General features: G+C 34.1%; 1 protein-coding gene across 49 annotated transcripts in view; it reads right to left on the reverse strand.

Moving 5' to 3' along the window:
• rims2a (regulating synaptic membrane exocytosis 2a) overlaps positions 1-25,110 on the reverse strand; it is a 315,973-nt gene that overhangs the window by 141,995 nt on the left and 148,868 nt on the right. For 29 of the 49 annotated variants that reach the window (XM_073926666.1, XM_073926662.1, XM_073926660.1 and 26 more), the window contains 2 exons: positions 12,557-12,624; positions 4,344-4,463 (listed from right to left, as the gene is read on the reverse strand). In XM_073926666.1, the coding sequence (XP_073782767.1) occupies positions 4,344-4,463; positions 12,557-12,624 (188 nt within the window). Of the gene's footprint in view, positions 1-4,343; positions 4,464-12,220; positions 12,415-12,556; positions 12,625-25,110 lie in introns of all 49 variants that reach the window. The other 20 variants (XM_073926654.1, XM_073926650.1, XM_073926642.1 and 17 more) reach the window with 1 other exon arrangement.

A 25,110-nucleotide genomic window follows, 5' to 3' on the forward strand; every position in this document is an offset into this window, starting at 1 on the left:
CGGTGAAGTAGGACCATTCAGACAGCATATGCAACACGTATTGATGTATTGACCATGATAAAAAAAAAACAACTTAAAAACAACTTTGCTCAACCTACACTGCAATAGCATGCATAGGGAGAATCATTTAAAAAGTGTTGAAATATGACCTTTAATATATGCAAAAACAGAAAAACATACAGTCATCAATATAAAGGCTAGAATCCTATTGGAGCCTGGAAAAACGTGATGCTCATGCTAGACCACTGTTTCATGATGACTATGGGAAAAACCTGTATATAAACTGTGGGTTTTGGAACATTTGTAGGAGAGAGATCGATCGACCAACTCTGTTGTAACAATAAACTGCTTCAACTTGACAACTTTGAAGACCTCAGCCTCTTTTTTTGTAACTTAGAAGATGTTTGACGAGATCCAGTGCAACTTTCCACAACAAGTGCTGGTCCTATACTTCCGTGTTTTTTCCGACAGCAGCCTCACTTTGGTTCTTTAAAATGGCGGCCACGTGAAATAAGGGTATAGGACGACTTATTGTTTACTTCCATCAAAATGGTCTATAGGAGTATAGAAGCTGAAAACTTAACAAATAAGATTTAAAAAAATATATTGTTACTTTTTTTAGGGTTTACAATCCTTTTAAAACCACTTGTATGTTAAACAAAGTTACAGTAGATATAGCACATACACTAAAAATATTACTTTACAACCTGCATCGTACACAAATAATCAAAACATTTGCATATCATTCAATAATATAATTAAAATACATATAAAAAATAAACATATATATTTACACACATTTAAATATGTAAAGGTACAGAATGACAGGCTTAACAATCAAAAATTTCCTGAAAAAAATTTAAAAATCCAAAATCTGTGTAATTATGTGCACGCAGATCCAGTCAGGTCCCATAATCATCGTCACTGATTTTGCTCTGATATTAGAGTTTAGAAAGTATACTCTGTTTAGTAACGAGCCCAAGTGAGACTTTCAAAGGATGTACGTGTTATTTCTGTCTGTGCTTTTCAAATAACCAGTCGTCGGAAAAGGCCTGGAGGTCTGTTCCATAAACCACATGACCAAGCGCTTTTCTGTTAGCATCATACAAATCAAATCCCCACTAATGGAAGCCCAATGCAAACATACAAAGAAGATTACGAGCTGCCTGCTGGATAAAGATGGCTTTACATAATGAGTGGCATGGAGCCGAGGGCCAATGTGTGCGTGTGTGTGAGTGTGTGTATTTGACAAACTGCTGCTGGTAACGGATATAATGCACACGGTAGCACTGAGCTGACACACAGTCAGCCATTCAGAAAGTTCGTTATCAGTAATGATTCTCTGTTTCTCTGCACTCCGCTGAACAATCCATGCTTTAAGTGCTTTAGCAACAAATACAAGCTTCACAATTCTGCTTTCAACTCTCAAAGTGCACTGTGTTTACTTTACCACAACCATGTTGATGTATACACTAAAAATATCTGTAAATTAGCAGATTTCAGTATTTTGTGATTTTTATTTTGAATTATTCCTTGTTTATTTATGCTTTTCTATCCTCCAACTTTTAACCTTGAAATGTTAGAAAAAGGTGTCACTGTGGCGCAGTAGGTAGCACGATCGCCTCACATGAATGAATGAATGAATGAATGTTGGAAATAAAATGTCTTCTATTAAGATTTTTTTAATAGTTTAGAGTGATATATTATCTGGGTTGGTGTTAAATATTACTGTACAAACACCTTGTAATAAACTGCCAGTATATGTTCTGTTTTTTTAAAGACTTATTTCTCTCTATATATTATTTTTTATAGATTATATTATTTCAAACTACTAAAATGTCAATAAAAATCACTTTGTTAAAGTGTAGAGTTGAATTTTCAACATCAGAGGTCATCAGAAAAGAGATCAACATTCCATAATACAATTCACAACCGTAAATAAACGGAAAAGCCTTGTTAATCACAAAATATGGATGTATTTTACAGTGTATTCTTTAAAAAATTTAGACTTGTTTTGGCATTAATGATTTACATCCAGGGGGTATATATTCTTATTGCACTTAATTCCAGAAGTAAAGATTTTTCTCCATAGGGACACTTTTAAAGATCCTGTAAAATCAAAATTAAGATTTTATATGTTAGTATTAGTTTTCAGGTTATGTATAAGCTTGTGTTCTCCAAAATAGGGTGCTCTGGTTTTTTATTAGGTACACCTGTCCAACTGCTCGTTAAGTGACTTTGAACGTGGCATGGTTGTTGATGCCAGAAGGGCTGGTCTGAGTATTTCATAAACTGCTGATCTACTGGGATTTTCACACACAATCATCTCTAAGGCTTACAGAGAATGGTCCAAAAAAGAAAATATCCAGTTCTGTGGGCGCAAATGCCTTGTAGATGCCAGAGGTAAGAGGAGAATGGCCAGACTGGTTCCAGCTGATAGAAAGCCAAAAATAACTCAAATATCCACTCATTACAACCTAGGTATGCAGAAGAGCATCTCACAGCCTACCTGAGTATTGTTGCTGACCATGTTTATCCCTTTATGACAACAGTGTACCCATCTTCTGATGACTATTTCCAGCAGGATAATGCACCATGTCATAAAGCGCGAATCATCTCAGACTGTTTTTTTGAACATGACAATGGCTGCAACCGAAACCGCATACTTCCATACTATGTAGTATGCAAAAATCAGTATGGGAGCCGAGTAGTATGTCCGAATTCCTAGAATTGGAAAATCAGTTTGCGAGAAGTACCTGGATGACTTACTACTTCCGGCGAGATTCTGGAGTGCGCATCCCATGCACACTGCGCTATCCCATGATGCTCCGCGAGAGAATTCATGAAAGCGAGTAAAGCAACTGACGCAAGTAGGTCAAGTGACCATGACAAAATGGCAGACGTAGTAAGTCCGAATTCCATTTATACTTTTCACATTCATACCGTATAGAACCTACTTTTCTAACGACCGAGTAGTATGTTTAAACTCAAATGCAGTACCTACTGAGTAATAGGCGGTTTCGGATGCAGCCATTGAGTTCACTGTACTCAAATGGCCTCCACAGTCACCAGATATCAACCCAATAGAGCACCTTTGGAGTGTGGTAGAACGGGAGATTCACATCATGGATGTGCAGCCGACAAATCTGTAGCAACTGCGTGATGCTATCATGTCAATATGGACCAAAATCTCTGAGGAATATTTTCAGAACCTTGTTGAATCTATGCCACGACTGATTAAGGCAGTTCTGAAGGCAAAAGAACTGGTACTAATAAGGTGTACCAAATAAAGTGGTCAGTGATGTTACATAATAAGGGCAAACTTTAAAATAAAGTACCAAAAGTAATTCAGAAAAAACACTTCAGGAATATTTTTTTTTCATGATTGCTCCCAGATTTTGGACTGCCTAGCCTCTTTAAATTTGGGAGGCCCCTCCATTGTCAACATTAGCCCCTTTCACACAGTGATACCGGTAAATATCCGGAAAATTTCTGGAACGACTTTACCGGTAAATTCAAAAAAAGCGCTGTTCACACAGGCGAGGACGTTACGGAATTTTTCCGGAAAAGAGCATTCACACATCCATCCCCAAATTTTGGTAAATTCTGACATCATTAACCATAAATGACCTCTAAACGGCTGCGCTTGTGTTTGTAAACATTTGACTACATCACAAACTCTTTGGATGGATCAGTATTGAGTACAACTCCAATGAAAACATAGAGAAACACTTTCGCATGTCGAGATGTACTTGATATGTGTGTGTGCTGGCGCTATGGGTGCTCACGGGCACCCGCAAAGCTTGAAGGTAAACAAACAACGGATTATCATAAACATTTTATTGATAATTATTTACACAGTTAGCATTAAGAAGGAACATAGAAACATTATCTGACTAACATCTAGCAGGTAAAGGTGTCTGGAAAAATATTCAAAGGCTTTTATTCTCATAAACCGCGCGCACGTGAATGCGTCTGACTGTTCTGATTGGCTAGAGTAGACGTTTCACGTCAGCACGTTCTAAACGTGTACGCGCTCTTTCCGGCAATCTTCCTTCTGCATTCACACAGCGCAGCATTCCAGCAAATCACCGGTAATGTTACAACTTCTCTTTCCGGAAAATAGCCGGAACGAATTTACCTGTATTTTCCAAAAGGGCCTGTTCACACATACAACCTTTCCGGAAAATTGCCGGTAATTTTCCGGAAAGGTCTGTATGTGTAAAAGGGGCTAATGTCTTTGTTGCACTTTGGTGGTTGTTAAATGCTTCATAAATAAGGTTTGTATTTGATTGAATGATTGTTAACTAAAGTGTCCACACACATAAGGCCACGTAACTCACTTTGAGTCCCAGAAGAGCTCCGGAATCGCGGGGAACGCTGCCGTCCTTCATGCGCTTGTTGAGCAGGATCCTGCCGATGAGCCGATCTCCGTCTTTGGAGGGCTGCCATGTAACTGGGTGCTGTCAGGTCAAAAAATAAAAAAATAAAACACACACACACAAACACACACACAACAAACATCATTCCAGAACACACAGAAAGCTGCCAGTGCTGGAGCGGGACGGCTGAGATGAGCTTCATCCCGTTTATCACACAAACTCTGCTGTGATCGCAGGTGTTTCATGAGGGTAAGCCAAATCAAATAATGTCTCCCAGGGGGATTAAGGGATTAGATCACCCTAAAATGAAAACGCCGTCGTTATTTACTCACGCTCAAGCTGTATGATTTTGTTTCCCGTGGATCACAAGTATTTGTTTTCCATATAATCAAAGTGGATGGCCCTACTTAAAGGGATAGTTCATGCAAAAATTAACATTTAATCGGTCATTTATTTATTATAAATCTTTATGAGTTTCTATCATCTGTTGAACACAAGAGAAGATATTCTGAAAAAAGCTGAAAAACTGTCACCATTGACATCCACAATAGGAAATACAAATATTATAAAAGTCAATGCTTAAAGGTTCTCAGCATTCTTCAAAATATCGTCTTTTGTGTTAAACAGAAGAAAGAAACTCACACAGCTTTGGAATAAGTGAAGGAAGAGTAAAGGATGACAATTTACATGTTTGTGTGAGCTCTCTTTAATAGGAGTTTTGGCGTATCAATACCACAATATTGTAATATTTTCCTTCAGCAATATAATATTAATACTAGTGCTGCATCCCAATTCGCTTACTTAAACTACGTCTTAAAAATATGTACCTTTTTGTGTGCAACAAGAGTATACAAGCCTTCAGCATCCTCATTATTATTGACTGATATGTTGCTTAGTTATGTGCCCTGTCAATCATCTCAACACATTTCTTTCATATTTAATTTTCTTCCATATTGGAGAAGCCGCAGTAGATTGATCTGTAATAAGCAAGTCTTTCATACAATTTCCACAGTTGTTTGCATAATTATGCATCCATATATTGACTAAATGCACTTTTATACAAGTTCACAATGTTATCGCTGATGAAATATAATGAGGAAAACTTGATTTAAATTTTTAAAAATTTTAAGTTAATTAACAGTCATTCAAACATCATAACCAAGGCCTCAACACTTAACTGTCGGTCTCACGCATCTGCCATGTTTGTAGTTTGTTGCCACTTTTTACCAGTGTTTGTAGTTGTAATCGAATTTAGGTCATTCGCGCATGCGCACATTTGTGCAGTTGGAGGAGAAGATCTGTTCCTTTTTTGAGTCTTCTATCAGGTTTGAGTCGTCCATTCATCACATGAAAGACAAAAGCCAATCATATGCATTTAGAGCCGTAGAAAGATTTGATCCGTTCATTTTTCGAGTCCTCGCGTTTGAGTCATCTCTCTTTACATTCTGTCACATGATAACCGAACGACTCAAAAACCAATATATATAGGACTGTCTGTGTGATGTGAATGAATCACTCAAATTTGAAGACCTGTCAGAAGAGGTGAGCTGACATAGTCATAGGCAAAAGACCTGGTAAACAATAAATCATTATTTTCTCTTTCTTATAGCATTCTAGTTATGACTTGTTTGTAGTGTGAACAACGTTTGAGCTAGTTGTAGATGAGTTTAGAAGCAACTAGTATAATTTTTACAGTATTTTGGCAAATTAAACGAAATGACTCGAAAAAAGATTCGTTCATCTCAATAAATAAGACTCATTTTGATCCGAACTTTTTATCACAATAACACGCCATGTATTTTGGGCAATATGTGTGGTTAAAGTAAGCACGAATCTGCATTTCTAATTTCTACTAGAAATAACAGAGCGTCCAGGTTATTTTCAACATAAAATGATTTGGGACATACTAATTTGATTTTCGAATACTATTTAGGATGGATAGTATTCAAATTGGGACAACGCATTGATCATCCATATCAATATATCACCACCTTATTTATTATTACATAATTTATTTTTATTAAACTATTCTATTATATTATTGGACAATATTAGTAAATAATTTGATAAATCAGCTCTGTATTAATTAAAGATTTTTTTTTAGGTTTGAGTGGTATTTGTAAGGAATTGGATGCAAGCAGAGTATAGCTATTTGTAAAGCACACATCGTCATCTGCTGTAAAAAACGAATCTCAGAATCCTTTCAAAAGAGAATAGTAATGCACTTTCAAAAGCAAAATGAAGAATCGATGCAGAATTGATTTCTGGAATGATTTTTTTATCCAACAAGCAATGTATTGTAGCTGATATTAGTAGTTGTAGTATGCACAGATCTGTACTTCTAATTTCTACCAGAAATAGTAGACCATCCATGTCATTTTGGAATACTCATTTCAACCTAAAATGATTTGGGACATACTAAGTCTATTTACTAATACAATTTAGGATGGATATTATGCAAATTGGGACACTGCAACGGACACCCATACCAATATATTGCCATTATTCTATTATATGATTTATTTATTAAAAATATTAAAGCTGTGGCAACAAACTAGTCAAGAAATCAATTATGTATTGATTAAATATTATTTAAGGTTCGTGTGGTGTTTGTAAGGAATTGGATGCAAGCAGAAGATGACTATTTGTAAAACATACAGCACCATCTGCAGTTAAAAACTAATCTTAGAATCAATGCATTTAAACTGCATTTCGAAAACCTCAATGAAAAATCGATTACTGAAAAGATTTTTCGCCACAGCTTTAACAAGTATTGTGACAATAGTGCATTGTAGGAACTCTAACAGCTACCGACATGGGTTTTTCCAATGTCAAATGGTCAACCAACATGGATTTTTACATTTGAATGGTTGACTAATGTGTTTTTCAATATTAAATGTTGAAGATAAAGGCCAAACTAGTCCATTCCAATGTGATTTTAGGTCTTCTGAAGTAAAATAACAGCTTAGCATGAACTAAAATAACTTTGAAAGGTTAAATTTCTCTTACATTTTAGGTTATCAATTTTAAATAATGATGTCGACTCACTTTTGACAAACTATGCATTTCAAATAGATATGAATATAATTTGGTGACTGAATGTAATGAAAGTTGTATTATAATACAATAAATCAATAGCTCAGTTTTAAAGATGACACAGGAAAGCCATTCAACATAGTGATCTGGGTTCAACACAAGTTCAGCTTTATGGTCATCATCTACAACATGCTGTCAATTAACAGACAAAATAATTTTGAATTACTGGGATAGATGTACAAAAATTGCTTACGGGAGAAAAATATATAATGGAGGTCTATGGGGCAAACCATTCCAGATGGTTTAAAAGCAGAAAAGTAAAGCTTGCATTTTTGCCAAAGCGCTTACATTACTTATTTTCTACAAATTGGCTGTTTTTTGAGCTATAAAGTCATCTAAACTGTCCATTTAGTGATGAGATGACTTTTTGAGATTTGCTTGTGCTAGTGATGTTACTTAAAGTTTGCACGTTGCAACATGATACCACGTGATAAAATAAAAAGCAATTTTTCACATTAATTACATACCATGTTCAGCATATATAAGCATACCCCTCACAAATCTTTTTGTGATCTTTTTGCAATTTCTTAAATTCATATTTTTAATAGGAAGCTTTACAATATATTTGTGCATATACATTAGATTAATCAGAACTGAAGCCAAATCTGGAGCAAATTTTACAAAATAACTTATGATACCGGTCCAAAAACTAGTACACCCAAATTTATATTATAAACAAATATTAAATACCAATTTTAAAAATAAACAAAAATCAAGAGAAGCAAAAAAATTAAAAAATTTAGTTAAAATTGTGTTGTTTTTTTTGCAATATTTTGCTTGATTTTAACTGTATTATTAGTAAATAATTCGAGAAATCAGTTCTGTATTGATTAAAGAATATTTTTTGGGTTTAAGTGGTATTTGTAAGGAATTGGATGCAAACAGAGCATGGCTATTGTAAAGCATACAGTGTCATCTGGTGTTAAAAACAAAGCTCAGAATCCTTTCAAAGGAGAATAGTAATGCACTTTCAAAAGCGAAATGAAGAATCGATGCAGAATTGACTTCTCGAATGATTTTTCATCCAACACGCAATGTATTGTGGCTGATATTAGTGGTTGTAGTATGCGCAGATCTGTACTTCTAAATTCTACCAGAAATAGTAGACCATCCATCTCATTCTGGAATACTCATTTCAACATAAAATGATTTGAGATATACTAAGTCTATTTACCAATACAATTTAGGATGGATATTATGCAAATTGGGACACTGCAACGGACACCCATATCAATATATTGCCATTATTCTATTGTATGATTTATTTACATTATACTTTTGTTATATTATTGAAAAAAATATTAAAGCTGTGGCAACAAACTAGTTAAGAAATCAATTATGTATTGATTAAATATTATTTAAGGTTCGAGTGGTGTTTGTAAGGAATTGGATGCAAGCAGAAGACATTTTGAGATTTAGCATTTTGACATTTTGAATCTTTTTGCAATTTTTTGAATTCATATTTTTAATAGGAAGCTTTACAATATATTTGTGCATAAACATTAGATTAATCAGTACTGAAGCCAAATCTAGAGCAAATCTAACAAAATAACTTACGATACCGGTCCAAAAACTAGTACACCCAAATTTATATTATAGAAAAATATTAAATACCAATTTTAAAAATAAACAAAAATCAAGAGAAGCAATAAAATGTAAAAATTTAGTTTAAGATTTTTTATAATTTTTTTGCAATATTTTGCTTGATTTTAATTGTATTATCTTTCAATTTGTAAATATGTTTGGTGACTAAAATATTATTTTAATAAATATATCTATTTAATAAATATGTTTTGTTTAAATGCACCAAAATACATTACCTGTATTTACAAAGAATATAAATTTTCAAAATGGGGTGTACTCAATTATCCTAAGCACTGTATATACTGCTGAAAGTCCTAAGGTCTTGCCCTACAAAATTGCCATTTCGAATCTCTTATAGAGTCATTTTTACTCAGATGATCAGCCAAAACATTCAGTTATGACATAATAGTGATAATATTTTAACTGTTTTTTTTATTATTATATAGGCCATATCAATGATTACAGCAAAAATTGTAAAGCTGTAAAATATTCTAAATAAAGAACATTATTAAAATCTTTAAGATCAACCTTATATAATCAAATATACTTTACAATGGAATCTATAACCTGCTTAACGTGTACTGAAGTCAGAACACCTCCAGAACTTCATAATCTCATTTTTCCAAATTGAAACTTATTTTTTTGATAAAGGTTATGCAGAGTTTGTGTGATTTTCTGTTTGGGAGTGACATGCACCCTTAACATGCAGAGAAAAGCCCCCCAGTGGTGCACAGAGACCTCCGTCGCCACCACAGCCGATCCCCAGCACCACACACCCAGCAAACACAAGCCCGAACAAATGGAAGAAGAAACACAGACGTTGATGTTCAAACTGAAAGCGAGGAGAACAGCATGGAAAGGCTCGCCAAACACAAACCGTGGAAGCCCATAACACGGAGAGCAAAGGAACGTGACAGTGGAAAGGGAAAAAAGAAAAACAAACTTTGTGGCAAACAAATCCTGGCTAGCCGTTTCTGAGCGAGTGAGTGAGCGAGTGTTCGAGTCTCCTGGAGAAGGGGGGGAAAAGGAGTGAGGATTTGAACCAGTGAGGGGTTCTTGGGGCCCTAAAACGCGGCTGACGGGACCAATGTAACACACGAGGCTGAGAGGACATGCAGCTCACAGGGAAACCCACATTCTCTGAGTGCCATGACAAAAACACAGTCACATGGTGGAGTGATTGGCTGCTACGGTCACTACTGCAGCTGCGGCTAAGAAGCAAACGGTAACAGAGCAAGCAAGAGGCTCCCCAGCTACCGGCAGAGAAGAAAGGAAATTTGAAAAACTCAGGAGAAATATCAACTTAACACTGGAATAGTTCAGCCAAAGTTGTTGATGTTTTTGTTTTATGTTTGTTAAAGTTGTAGATGTTTTGTTGTTAAGGTCTTCTGAATCTTTCCAAAATAATGTTGAAGCAAATTGAGCCAGTGTAGGATTGAACTACCTAGTGGTTGTATTAGGTATTGCAGTCCAAATTCAAAACATTGAAGAGAATTTTTACAAATTGCAGGCAGGTCATGATATCCCTCGCTGCATTCTGTAGCACGATGGCGTACTGGACAAGGTCCATTATGTAGTAGACTTTGTAACGCCCACTAAGGTAACACCCATGCTACTGTGTGGTTAGGTTTAGGGTTGGGGGAGGTGTAGATGTTAATAAGTTTGGGGTTGGAGGAGATGTACACATAAAAACACACACAATTTAATGTGTAATTTAATAATTAATATAAATAATGAGCATTTCTTGCAACAACTGCTTGCGCCCACATCCACTACATATTGAACCTGGTACAGTATGTCACCAAGCTGCGGGCTGCAGTGAGAACACTCTCTGGTAGGTTGCCAGATTGATAGTACCAAACAGGAACAAGTGTGCCTAACAATCAAGCCTTACAATGGAAGCTGCTTAGCTAGTGTTTATGTTTGTAATACTTATATGATTTGCTAATAAAAGTCCACCGCATGTGGATTTTTATAACTCTGAATCTGCTACTCATTTCGGAGGCTGCTATGGTCTTCTGGAGGTCAAATTTTTTGGTTGAGAAAGCCAACATACGTTCAGCCAGCCTTCATAACCATCATGAGTCTCCAGTTATCAATTCAATGATTCTCCATATATCAATTAACCCATTCAAATAGATCAGTCAAAGCGAATCTCCAGTTAACAACTATTTGATTCTAATGATACAGAGAATCTCCAATGAACAATTCACTGATTCAAATGATCCAGCCAGAGTGAGTCTTCAGTGATCAATTCATTGATTCAAATAATTTGGTCAGAGCGAGTCTCCAGTTAATGATTCTTTGCTTCAAATGACTCAGCGAGTATCCAATGAACAGTTCACTGATTCAAAAGAACCAGTCAGAACGAGTTTCCAGTTAAAGATTCTTTGGTTCAAATGATTTAGCTAGTCTTCAATGAACAATTCACAGATTCAAATGACGCAGTGATTCTCCAGATACCGATTTACTAATTCAAATCATTCGGTCAGAGCAAGTCTCCAGTTAATGATTCTTTGCTTCAAATGATACAGCGAGTCTCCAATGAACAATTCACTGATTCAAATGATCCAGTCAGAGAGAGTCCCCAGTGATCAATTCACTGATTTAAATAATTTGGTCAAAGTGAGTCTCCAGTTAACGATTCTTTGCTTAAGATGATTCAGGAAGTCTCCAATGAACAACACACTGATTCAAAAGAACAAGTCAGAGCAAGTCTCTAGTTATCAATTCACAAATTCAAATGATCCAGCATGTCTCCAATAAACAATTCACTGATTCAAATGATTCAACGAGTCTCCAGTTATCAATTTACTGATTCAAATAATTTGGTCAGAGCGAGTTTTCAGTTCATAATTCACTGATTCGAATGATCCAGCAAGTCATTAGTGATTCACTGATTTGAAGGATTGATAAAAAAAGAAGGATTTAAAGGAGTGCTTCGGATTTGGAACAGCATTAAGGTTGATAAATGTAACTTTTTGGCTGAACTATCCCAGTCACATCCAAAACAAAAAGAAAATCAAATCAACATCTCACCTATCGTTAGCGACATCAAAACAAAGACCAAGTGGAAATGGAACAAAATGAAGTAAATGAAAAACCAAACGAGATCAAAATGAACTGAAAGCAGTGCAGGCCAGAGGGGGTCCCAGTACCTTCTCACTATGGCTATGCTCCTCGTTTAGGGTTGTGCTACTGCACGTATCAACACCCGAGTCTTTAACCTGGGGCTCACACCACTCAGCATCTTCTTCCCAAGAGTGGCCCCCAAAGCGCACCATTTTCTTTTGGCCCTCAGATAAGGTGTGTGACTGCTCAAAAGTTTGTCTTTTTCCCCTTTGACTGTCCCCTACAGACATGGGATAAAAACAGAAAGAAACAAAAGACATGCAGAAGTGAAAATAAATCAAAAGAACCATGAAATGACCAAGAGAGACAGAGAGAGAGAGAAAGAAAGAAAGTGGTGGGACATTCGGCTCCGCATGTCTCACCAAAGACATGATGGAGGCATCGCTGCTGTGCCACGTTGTGTGATCCCACCAGTGGCCATCCAAATCTCCTGCGAGTGCCACACACACACATACATACATAATCCCAATATGCACACATACAGCAGAGAGCAAAGTAGTTCATGAGGACACATGGCAGACATACTGTAAAGACACTTACACTTACACTTTTTAAAGTTGACAAGTTGCATTGTAAAACACCATATTTGAAGAACAAATTTGTTTTATTTATGTAGTTTAAAGTCAGACGAAAATATAAGGCAAACAAGTAAAAAGGGAAAATCAATTCTTTCACCGTTTACCATAAAAATGTTCTATGGTGTGACCAAGCGGCAACATCCTGCTCTCCCTCCTGAAGCTAATATGGAAGAAACTGAAACTGCAATTCATTGAAATTCCTCTGGGCCTGGCTCCAAAACAGAGCACATTTCTATTAACCCCAATGTTAAAATGGCAAACTTTACAGCAGAAAAAAAAGGAATTTACAGCCTGGTACAAAAAAAGTTTTGGTTCATATAGCTAATATTACACTACATGAAAACTGTGAGGGGGTAAATTTTTCTAAAACTCCTCCGTTTTGTTTATATTAAGTCTGCATAATTAAGGGCATGGCCACTTGAGTGACAGTTAGGTCTCGCTGGTCGCCATCACTTCACCTCAGCTGATTCCGGCTGATTAGCCACTGAACTTGGCTAATACAACGTATTTTTGTTTTGTTTAATGTTTCTTTACACAGTAAATAGATTTTTTAATTGTTTTCAACAAATATCAGATAATATGGCATGCTTTGTGCACTTGATTGTGCTCACAAACCATTCAAGTGGCCTCCATTTCCTAGGTGAGTGAAATTATACACTATACGACATCTCTATAAACGTATTTGTTTTATTTATTTAAGATAATATACTATTTTTAGAACTGTAAAGCACTCCAGAATCTGACAGATTGATTAGCTGTAGGCTATGAAACAGTCATCTGAAACGTTGTCATACAGCGTTATGCCTGGACTTCATAAATAGCCTTGAATTTACTAACACAGACTATATTTGAACTGAACTTAAACACTAAAACCTGAACCACACTGTTCCAGTTACTATAACCATTTATGTGAAGCTGCTTTGACACAATCTACATTGTAAAAGCGCTATACAAATAAAGCTGAATTGAATTGAATTGAATTGAAGTATTTTGAAGAAATTTGCGTTTTCTTTCGGTTGAAAAGCATCACAAGAACAATGCTTAGTGGCTCAATGTATTACAACAGTGTTTTTTAATAGACTAAACACTTTATTGATATAGTTCACAACCAAGCACATGAGGTCAGAACACAAACGAGTCGCAGATAACGAAGTATTAAGTGTTTCTCCCAAAGAAAAACCTGTCTAGGCAAAATGCTAGTAGGCGTCTGTAGCTCCACTCATGCTTCGCCTCTTTGGCCATTTTAAGCTCCAGTTGGTGCGATGACACGCCAACAAAGAGGTGACTGCTGGCCATGCCTACTTGTAGCTTCATTTGTAGCTTCAGAAACCTATGGGTGACATTATGGATACAAACATCCATATCTATACTGTATATGGGTGTGACAAAGCAAAAATTAAGAAAAATAACCCTTAATAATATACTAATTGCATGAAAGGGAATTCGTTCTTCATCATTTGATGCTTATCTTCATATTGTGGTATTTACTTCACCAAAGCCTTTAGGATACACAAGATGTGTCACTTGAATGGGGAAAGTGTAACGGTCAATATGGTGAATGAAGCCTCGCCTTTTTAGTACAGGAGCCACTCATTGATTACTAGACTGACGTTTTTTTGGGGGGAGAAGAATATTCTCAGCGAATACTTCACAAATACAATAATAGCCATATCACCCTGTAGACTAGACGGGTTACTCACTGAAACTAATCTGAGCCTGGTCAGTACCTGGATGGACAACACAATCTCACGGCAATTCGTAACTTTTTCATTTAGTGGCTAATTCGTATGAATTCGTACAATCTAATTCGTACAATTTAGTACGATTTGCTTATCCCCCAATGACGGTTGGGGTTAGGGGTGGGGTTAGGTGCCACGCCTCCTTTTTAAAATCGTACCATTTTGTACGACTGAACTCGTACGAATTCATACGAATTAGCCACTAAACTGGCAAAACGTAAAATACTTACGTTTTCTCGTGAGATCAGGCTGGGATGGAAGATTACATCGGAAAAACTAGGTTGCTGTTGGTAGTAATGTAAGTGAGGCCAGCAGGGGGCGCTCAATCTGGGCTTGTATTAGTCCTAATGCCCTAGTATAGTGAAGGGGACTCTATAATGTCAGAGAGCGCCGTCCTTCAGATGAGACTTTAAACCGAGATTCCTGATTCTCTGTGGTCAAAACAAATCCGATGGCACTTCTCGTAAAAAAGTAGGGGTGTTAACCCTGGTGTCCTGGCCAAACTCCCTCCATCGACCCTTGCCCATGATGGCGTCCCAATCATACCCATCCACTGAATTGGCTCTGTCACTATCTTTCCACTCCACCTATAGCTGGCGTGTGGTGAGCATCCAAGTGGATGCTGCACACTGGTGGTGGAGCGACAGATTGTGAATTGTTTCATGATTGTGAAGAGCTTTGGGTGTATGGCCATACACAATAAATGCACACATGACTTACATACTTACTTGCTTGCTTACTTGCTTACTTAATAGCTTAAGGGGGCACAGGCAAGTATTACTGGGGCACACGCTCCAGTAAAAGGGATCTAGCGACACCCCTGCCTTCGAATATTGAAGTTTTCTGTGGAATTGATAATTTAAAATTTGTTTATAGTGTCACACCAGAGGAACATTTTTAGTGAGAAAACGTATCAACTTCTTCTGTTTACAGAAATATATGGATTAAAAGAATTGCCAATTAATAAAAAAAAAACACTTGTGGTATAAAATTAGACCTGAGGGTTTTATTAATGATTTGATCAGAGCTGTAATTTATTGAACTATGCTTGAGAAGGTCGCACCATAGGACAGTTTTGAGATTTGGCCTCAAAAAGTAAGACAAAATCAAAACAAAGTAGTTTATCTAACAAGAGGTCCATTGAAGACAAAGCAATTATCAAGCATTTACTGCATTTTAAATGATGACAATACTAATTATATTAATTTTTGTCATGTGTGACAGTGAAAATCCAAAATCATGTCAACAACCCATACACTGATAGTTGCGCTCATTATTGTAATCATGCAACTGAACCAAAGTAAAATAAAGAGCAGGTTCTGGTAATTGCAACAAAACTACAGAAAAGGTCAAACTTGTCTCTGAGAAACTTGGCTGAAGTCGCTATCTTTTAAGTCAGACTAATAAGATCTGAAAAGATCTTGGGACTGGGACTTAATACACTTAACTTAGAGGGAAAAAACAATGTCAGAGAAGCCTGACTTGGCTTCAGTTTTAAATGTAGTCGGTGCACCCTCGCTTCCCTCTTACCCCTTGTACGGTATTGTGTTGAAATAATACGAAAGATTATGTAAAAAAAAAACTGAAAAGACGAATATAAAATATAACTTAAATGTTAATATATATTAATCCTACATTACATAATATATTAACACTGCATATGCTATTCAATCAGCTAGACGTGTCTTAAACATCACAGAGGATACCATGATGTCAAAACAACATCCAAAAACATTCATTTCAAAATCTTGATGTCTATTTGACATCCACACATTAATTGATTTTGTATAACTGCAATGCATGTAAATTACATTGCTGCCAAAAATCTTTTTAGATGCATTGCAGGGATACAAAACGCAATGTAAGTTGGTAATTTGGAAAAAATCTTACTTGAAATAGCACTTTAAACTGGTAAAAGCACTCAAACTGCAATTCAGACAACTATACAAATAAATCTACTATTGTGCCTTTACACACATTTAGTTAAAGTCAAATTATTAAAATGATTAGTGCTTTTGTGAAATCTTTCATTTTTTTTATTTTCCCCAAGTGCAGTTTAATTGAGAAATGATTTTTCTCTTAACACATAAACATAATAGTAATATAATTAAAAAGTAATTCTAATAACACATTTTGCCTTTGCCATTGTGACAGTACATAATATCTTGCTACTTATTTTGCATGATAATAGAATGTATCATAAATATAATTTAAAGGCTTAACTAGGTTAGTTAGTTCAACTAGGAGAGATCAGATAATTAGGCAAGACATTGGCAGTGGTGGAAATAGTACTAATAAATCAAACATTAGTAGAAGTACCATTACTTGCCTAAAAATGTAGTGCAAGTAGAGTAAAATTATCTGTTGTAAATATTACTCAAAAGTATGAGTAAAAAGTAGACCTTTCAAAAGTAGTCAAGAGTAGTGAGTATTACGCTGTAAAAAGCTGATGCATTTACATTTAATTTGTGGATGTGTGTAAACGTAACATTCTGTAGCGCATTTAGTTATTGCCAAGAAGGCCAAAAATGTCATAAGACGATAATATTAGGTTAGATTTAGGTTGTGATGTCAGGTGACCAAAATTCAATGTCTAGCCAGCTTCTAAGGAACTTGTTATTTTGATGTTCAATGACGGCATCAAATGATGTTGATATTTGGTTGATTTTAAGTTGTGTTAGAAACTGACCAAAACCCAATATCTGATAGACGTCATAGTGGTTACGTTCACACAACGTTAAGCTGTAACATCATAAGATGTTGATATTTGGTTGATTTTAGGTTGGACGTTGGACATTGACGTCAGCCTTGGGTTCTGTTTAACTGGGAGAAGATTTTTCTTATTTTTTTTTATCTTTGCCATGATGACAGTAAATAATATTTGACAAGATATTTTTCAAGACACTTCTATAGAGCTTAAAGTGACATTTAAAGGTTTAACTAGGTTAATTAGGTTAACTAGGCAGGCTAGGGTAATTAGACAAGTTATTGTATAACAGTAGATTTTTCTGTAAATTATCAAGAAAAAATAGCTTAAAGGGGCTAATAATTTTGTCCCTCAAATGGCTTTTAAAAAATTAAAAACTGCTTTTTTTCTAGCCGGGAAAAAAAACAAATAAGACCTTCTCCAGAAGAAAAAATATTATCAGACATACTGTGAAAATTTCCTTGCTCTGTTAAACATCATTTGAAAAATCTTTAAAAAAGAAGAAAAAAATTTGAAGGGGGTAATAATTCTGACTTCAACTGTATGTATATATATATATATATATATATATATATATATATATATATATATATATATATATATATATATATATATATATATATATATATATATATATATATAATCTTTAATAAATAATAACTGCAATGTGACTATTGGAGCTATGCACATTGCATTGCAATATCGATGCTCAAACGATATATTGTTCAGCTCTAGTAAATATGACCATATTTAGGGTAAATTTCAGGAAGTTTCATCATTTTCAAAATGACAAAAGAGACCCAGTTAACCTGTGATGAACATTAAGAGTGTCTACAATGATTTTTCAGTGGCCTTCACTCTCTCTGACACCCAGTGACTTCCCCCTGCTCTTCTGCTCTGTTTTTTCTCTCTGTCTCTGCTATTGAAAGTGTGTGTGTCGTGGGATCTGTTCAGGGCAGAAGGCGGAAGTGCTGATTCAGGCCTGAGCGCAGCTCCCCGGCCGCCGGCGCACGGCTCTCCATCACTCTGACAACTCAATAAAAACCCAGTGTAAACTATTAATTGGATCATTAATTATTGATGCTGTTTTTACTACGAGCGAAGGAGACAGGAGAACAGCGAGAGAGACGGACCGAAAAAAGCGACACGGCGTGTGATCATAAAATGAGCATTGATATTTGTCTGCGTGAAGATATCGAACAAGGCAACTTTGCCTCAAACTGAAAACGTGGTCTGATTTGGTTCCCATTGGCATGACATGAAAGAGGAAAAGGGAAATCATGGACAATTCATGTTGTTTATTTGCATGTGCTGTGTAAAGGCTTGATCCGCTAAAGGAAGGCAACATTTTTACTCAATCTAAAAACTTAAAGGAGCACTCCACTTTATTTATTTATTTATTTATTCATTCAGTTAGTTAGTTAGTTAGTTAGTTAGTTAGTTAGTATGCCCACATTTTACAACTCCCCTAGAACTAAACAGTTGAGTTTTACCATTTTAAAATCCATTGAGATAATATCCACATATGGCAGTAGCACTTTTAGCTTAGCTTAGCATAAATCATTGAATCAGATTAGACCATTAGCATCTCGCTCAAAAATGTCAAAAAAAGGGTGTAGATCATTTTCCTAAAGCTTGACTTTCCTTGATTTATTTTATTTATTAATTTTTTTATTTTATTTATTTTTTTATTAGCGAGATGCTAGTGGTCTAATCTGATTCAATTACTTATGCTAAGCTAAGCTGATAGTTTGATTATTAATAATTGTTATTCTTAAATTAAATGAGCTGATCTCCGCATATTCTTCAATCATTGAATCAGATTGTTGAAAAGAGTGTAAATAATTTTCCTAAAGCTTGACTCTCCTGTAGTTTTTTGTTGTGGTTTGTTTTTTTGAGCAAGATGCTAATAGTCTAATCTGATTTAATTATTGTTGCTAAGCTAAGCTAAAATTCCCTAGACTATCAATGATTGTTATTTTTTTAATTCATTCAGCTGATCTCCGCATATGGAGGAGCAATTTTAGCTTAGCAAAGCATAAATCATTCAATCAGATTAGACCATTAGCATCACACTCAAAAACGTCAATATATAATTTTCCTAAAGTTTGACTCTCTTGTAGATTTAATTTTTAAGAGATGCTAATGGTCTAATCTGATTTCATTATTTATTCAAAGCCAAGCTAAAAGTACCTTGATTATTAGCGATTGTTAATTTTAAATCCATTCAGCTGATCTCTGCATATGGCGGGAGCACTTTTAGCTTAGCTTAGCTTAGCATAAATCATTGAATCAGATTAGAACATTAGCATCGCACTCAAAAATATATATAAAAAAAAGTGTTGATCATTTTCCTAAAGCTTGACTCTCCAGTAATTTTATTTTAAGGAGATGCTATTGGTCTAATCTGATTAACTTATTTATGCTAAGCTAAAAGTACCTTGATTATTAAAATTATAAGTATTGTATTTTATGTTCTATAATATTTAATATATTAGCATTAACTGATGAATGAAATTGTATTTAAAAAAATCCAATAATTGATTCAATTGATTCATATTCTATATGTTTGCTGATTATGACATTTTTTACGACTCAGAATAAAAAAATAATTTGTCATTTTTATATATTTACAAACATGAACATATTACACATTTTATATGCATTTATTATTATTATTATTATTATTATTATTATTATTATTATTATTATTATTATTATTATTATTATTATGATTATTATTATTATTATTATTATTATTATTAAATTAATTAAAATGTAATTAATAATGTACAATAATTTTGATGAAAATAAAAGAAAAATGTTATCAAACACTTTTGTTTGAAAATTTGATAAACATTTCTATATGTGATTATTATTATTACTATTATTTTTATTGTTAATATTATTATTATTATTACTATTATTATTATTATTATTATTTTTATTATTATTATTGAATTAATAAAAATGTAAGCAATAATGTACAATAATATTGATTAAAATATAATAAGAAAACCTAATTAATAAACACTTTTGTTGAAAAATTAGGTAAACTTTTTCTGCTCAAATATTCCTGACTGATGTATAATACTTGTAAGTTATTGTTCACTAACACAGTACAAGTACAATCAGTTATTATTGCAGATTTTATAAATCCTTAACCTGATCCCTATATCTGGTGCACCTATTAAATTCAAAACAGACCAAATCGTGCAAGAATCAATCCCAGCCTTCAGTCTGTATTATTGAACTCTGTGAATGTATATAATGATGGTTGATCTATTGATGTATTTAGTGATATAGGCCTATGCTTATAGCAGATGAGTCTTTAATTACCTACACTAAGAGTCTGCTAAGAACACTATGGTGAAACATAAATGTAAAAACTGAGCAGTTCAAAAGCTCTTCTGTCTGCACATCTTCTGATCGATAGACAGGAGAACAAAACACAACACTAAATCAGCGCACACGAACACTTTTCCAAAGCCTTTGTGTATTTCCACAGGGACGCGTGATGTTTCTGCTGACAGTTTGACAAAATGGATCAGATTCATGAAGCTGAATGTAATTAAATCTGTTTAAGCCTGTTAAGTTTTTCCTCATCACAATGCTTGTTTCTGTCTATTATATAATTTTACCAATCACAACAGCTGATCTAAAAACACAAGCTTTCCCCTCATTATGTCTGACCTGTAGAGAATCAAAACATTATATATTTATGTATGTACAGTATATATATATATACAGTATATATACAGTATATATATATATATATATATATATATATATATATATATATATATATATATATATATATATATATATGTATATATATATATACAGTATATATATATATATATATATATATATATATATATACACATACATACAGTATATATATACAGTATATATATATATATATATATATATATATATATATATATATATATATATATATATATATATATATATATATATATATAGTAGTAAGAGTATATTTTTGTACTTTCCAATTACACTGTATAATAATGCTTGAAAATTAAAAAGCAATGATGTACACCAGCATTCAATCGTTTGGAGATATTAATATTTGTTTCATATATCTTTGTGACCCTATAAACCACAGGTATGTTGCACAGATATATTTTAGAAAATAGCCAAAAATACATACAGTATTATGGGTCGAAATTATAGATTTTTCTTTTATGACAAAAATCATTGGAATATCAAGTAAAGATCCTCTTCCATGAAGATATTTAGTCAATTTTGTAAATGGTAAAAAATATCAAAACTCAATTTTTGATTTTTAAAGTGGACTCCAAAAAGTCTTAAACATTTTCCAAATCTTAAAACCAATATTAGAATTTTAAATCCAATATAACAATACATATATATTTAGTTTATTTAATTCACCTACAGCACATGTCTTTGGGCTGTGGGGAAAACTGGAGCACCCGGAGGAAAGCCACGCCAACACGGGGAGAACATGCAAACTCCACACTGAAATACCGACTGACCCAGCCGGGACTTGAACCAGCAACTTTTTTTTTGCTGTGAGGCGGCAGTGCTAACCACTGAACCACAGTGCCACCTTTAGTCAATTATATGTCAAACTATAATTATAAAATATTTTAGAATTTATTGAAAGTTAATTAACATCAATTTTTTGAAACTTTGAATGTCTTTATTCTGACTTTTGATTATTTTAAAGACTCACAGCAGAATAAAGATATTTACAAAAACGTATTAATCCCAATCTTCTGAAATGCACTATTATAATTGATTTTAGTGTCATTTTTACTGCCGAAAAGAAGTATTAACTTTTATGCATCAATAAATTAATGAACTAATCTGATTAAAATCTTCTTTGAACCTCTATTAAAAAAAAATTAAGGTTTTTTAGATAAACTATATCTTTAACAGATTGCACTTTAAAAAAAAGCTTTGTTTTCATAAGTGTAGTTGCCTAAAATTTAAAAATTAATTAACCCTTTAGGAATAATAGTCCATTAGTTAATGCATTTACTAACATTCCCTTAATAGGAATAATCTTGTACAGCATTTACTAATGATAGTTCAACATTAACTAATGCATTATTTATGGCAAAAGTTGTACATGTTAACATTAGTTAATGCACTGTGAGGTAATCTGAACTAATGCTATTTAACTTAAATAACATTCACAAACATTTGATAAATGTATTACTAATTGTGTTAATGTTAGTAAATACGGTAACACTTTATTTTGATGGTCCATTTGAGTATTAGTAAACTGCTTAATATCTGTTGATCCTTGAACAGACATTTAACAAACTATAAGAAACTTTGCAAGTACATGTCAACTTATACTAAGCCTAACCCCAACCCTAATCCCAATTTAACAGTCTATTTATAATCTAATGAGAATTAGTTGGCATGTAGATGCAATGTAACTTAGTTCAACAAACAGACCATCAAAATAAAGAGTGACCATAAATACATGTACTAATGGACCCTTCATTTAAAGTGTTACCAATTTTAAACTGGAATAGAAAACATCCAAAAAAAAAAAAAAAACACTACACACCTTAAATGAATACCTCACTCCAAACAAAAAAAATCTGTCTTCGTTTACTCACTTTCTTTCTTCTGTTGAACCCAAAGGAAGATATTTTGAAGAATGCTGCAGCTGGCACCATTAACTTCCATAGTATATTTTTCCTATTATAGAAGCCAGTGGGTCCCAGCAACCAGCATTCTTTAAATTATCTTCTGTTGTGTTGAACAGTGGAAACTCATTAAGTAGGGCTGCATGATATTGGAAAAATCTGATATTGCGATATTTTCTTTTTTTATCATACATATTGCAATATGAAAACAGTTTCACTAGATTCAACCAGGGATGTCCAAGCTCTATCTAGAGGGCAAGTGTCCTGCTGAGTTTAGCTCCAACTTACTTCAACACACCTGACTGGAAGTTTCTAGTATACCTAGAAAGAGCTTGATTAGCTTGGTCAGGTGTGTTTAATTGGGGTTGGAACAAAAATATGTAGGACACTTGACCTCCAGGACCGGGTTTGGACACCCCTGGTTTAAACAGTTCAGTTGAATAGCTTTCTGAAGAGTCTAATAGTATTAAGGTACAGAAATTTAATAATCACAATGGAAAAACATGTTGTTTTTTTATTTCTAGTCCAAATAATTAAAAATTCTTAAATCAAGTAAAATATTTAGTTTTTAGTATAAGAAAAAAGTTGCAATAAACACAATTGGGTTAAGTAAAATAATCGAATATGCTTTCGCTTTGAAATTTAGATATTTGTACGAGATAAAAATTCTCAAATATTATTCAGATTCAACACTGCATATCCTGCGATGTGACTATTGCATTCAATGCTGAAATGATCTATTGTGCAGCCCTATCATAAAGATTAAAGAGAGTAAAACTGAGGCAATTTTCATTTCTGGGTGAACTACCCTTTTAATGTGCAGAAAATACACTCAAAAAATGACTTTTGCTGCTTGTTTAAACGGCTTATTTAAAAATGAGTTGAAACAACACAATTCATAAGGTTTTTTGGGGGCGACAACTGAATTGTTTTATGTTCAATCCACTTGTGTTTGTAAAAATGATTAAGTTAACTCGATCTATCTGTGTTGGGTTAATATGAAGGAATTGTGTGGAAACTAGGGCTGCACGATTAATCGAAAAAAGATCACAATCTCGATTCGACCCTACACACAATCTTAATTCAGCTTTTCTATATTCAGCCAATTATATTGTCAAGGTCAGGATAGAAAGACGTAAGGCGTAAAAACGCTCGCACAAGTCTTAACGACAACATTGACACCTTTTAAAGGTGTTAAAAGTGTCACACACTGTATTTATAAGGTATAATTCACCCAAAAATGATTCATTTGAATGAATCATTTCTGTCTTAATGAAATGATGTATACGTGGCTGCAAAATCACACATGAGCTGACCGCCAGCTGTTTGTTTACTACCGAGAACGCGCGCGTGCACGTATGACTCCTGCTTTAGTGAACACAACCCGCATAAGCTGTGAAAAAACGGTAATAGTGTTGTAAATAACGTTCAATTTTTTTGCACAGAGCGATCATTTGAGGGCCGTGCGGGTAGTTTGATTTGCTTGTATGTTTTTTTCCTCACAGTGAAAGCAGCCATGAGCCGCGCTCAGAAGTGAAAGTGAAACCTGTGCAGACGTCATTTAAATGATCATATGGCATTTTAGATTTATGATTACGACACACATTTGATGTTTCTTCTTTCATAGCGAACACACAATGCTGTGCATGAAAATAAATGTTTTCTGTCAGTATAACAACCCTAGCCTATATATACAGGTATTGCTGAATACAATGCAAGAAGGAATCTGATCATGACGAGATTCTAATTTTACCAGTGAAAACAAATGGTCTAACAATGTTGTTGATAACAGATGACAAGCACATGTCTTAAACATAATAAATCAACTTTATAATTATGAATAGTTGTATTCTGATTTCATCATTCTTCTGTGAACAGGACATATTGAAAGTCTGTTCAAGTCCACCCTGATGACTATACAAAATTTAACATTTTAAGCAACAGTAGACCTACACATAGGCCTAATATTATTGTTGTTGTTTTACCATATGTTTGAGAATTAACAATAATAATAGGCTCATCATATTAACCTTTATTTTACATTTACAGTATCAGGAGAAAATTGTGATCTTGATTTTAAGCAAAACAATCGTGATTCACATTTTTGCCAGAGTCGTGCAGCCCTAGTGAAAAGCAGCATTTTTTACAGTATGCATTTAAACCAAGTGAATGAAATACTGTAATCCAGTCAGTCTGTGATCATGCAGAAACGCTGCTATCCCTGCACAGTATCTCGGCTCT

This window comes from Danio rerio, chromosome 16 (assembly GCF_049306965.1).
Source record: "Danio rerio strain Tuebingen ecotype United States chromosome 16, GRCz12tu, whole genome shotgun sequence".
Lineage (NCBI taxonomy): Eukaryota > Metazoa > Chordata > Actinopteri > Cypriniformes > Danionidae > Danio > Danio rerio.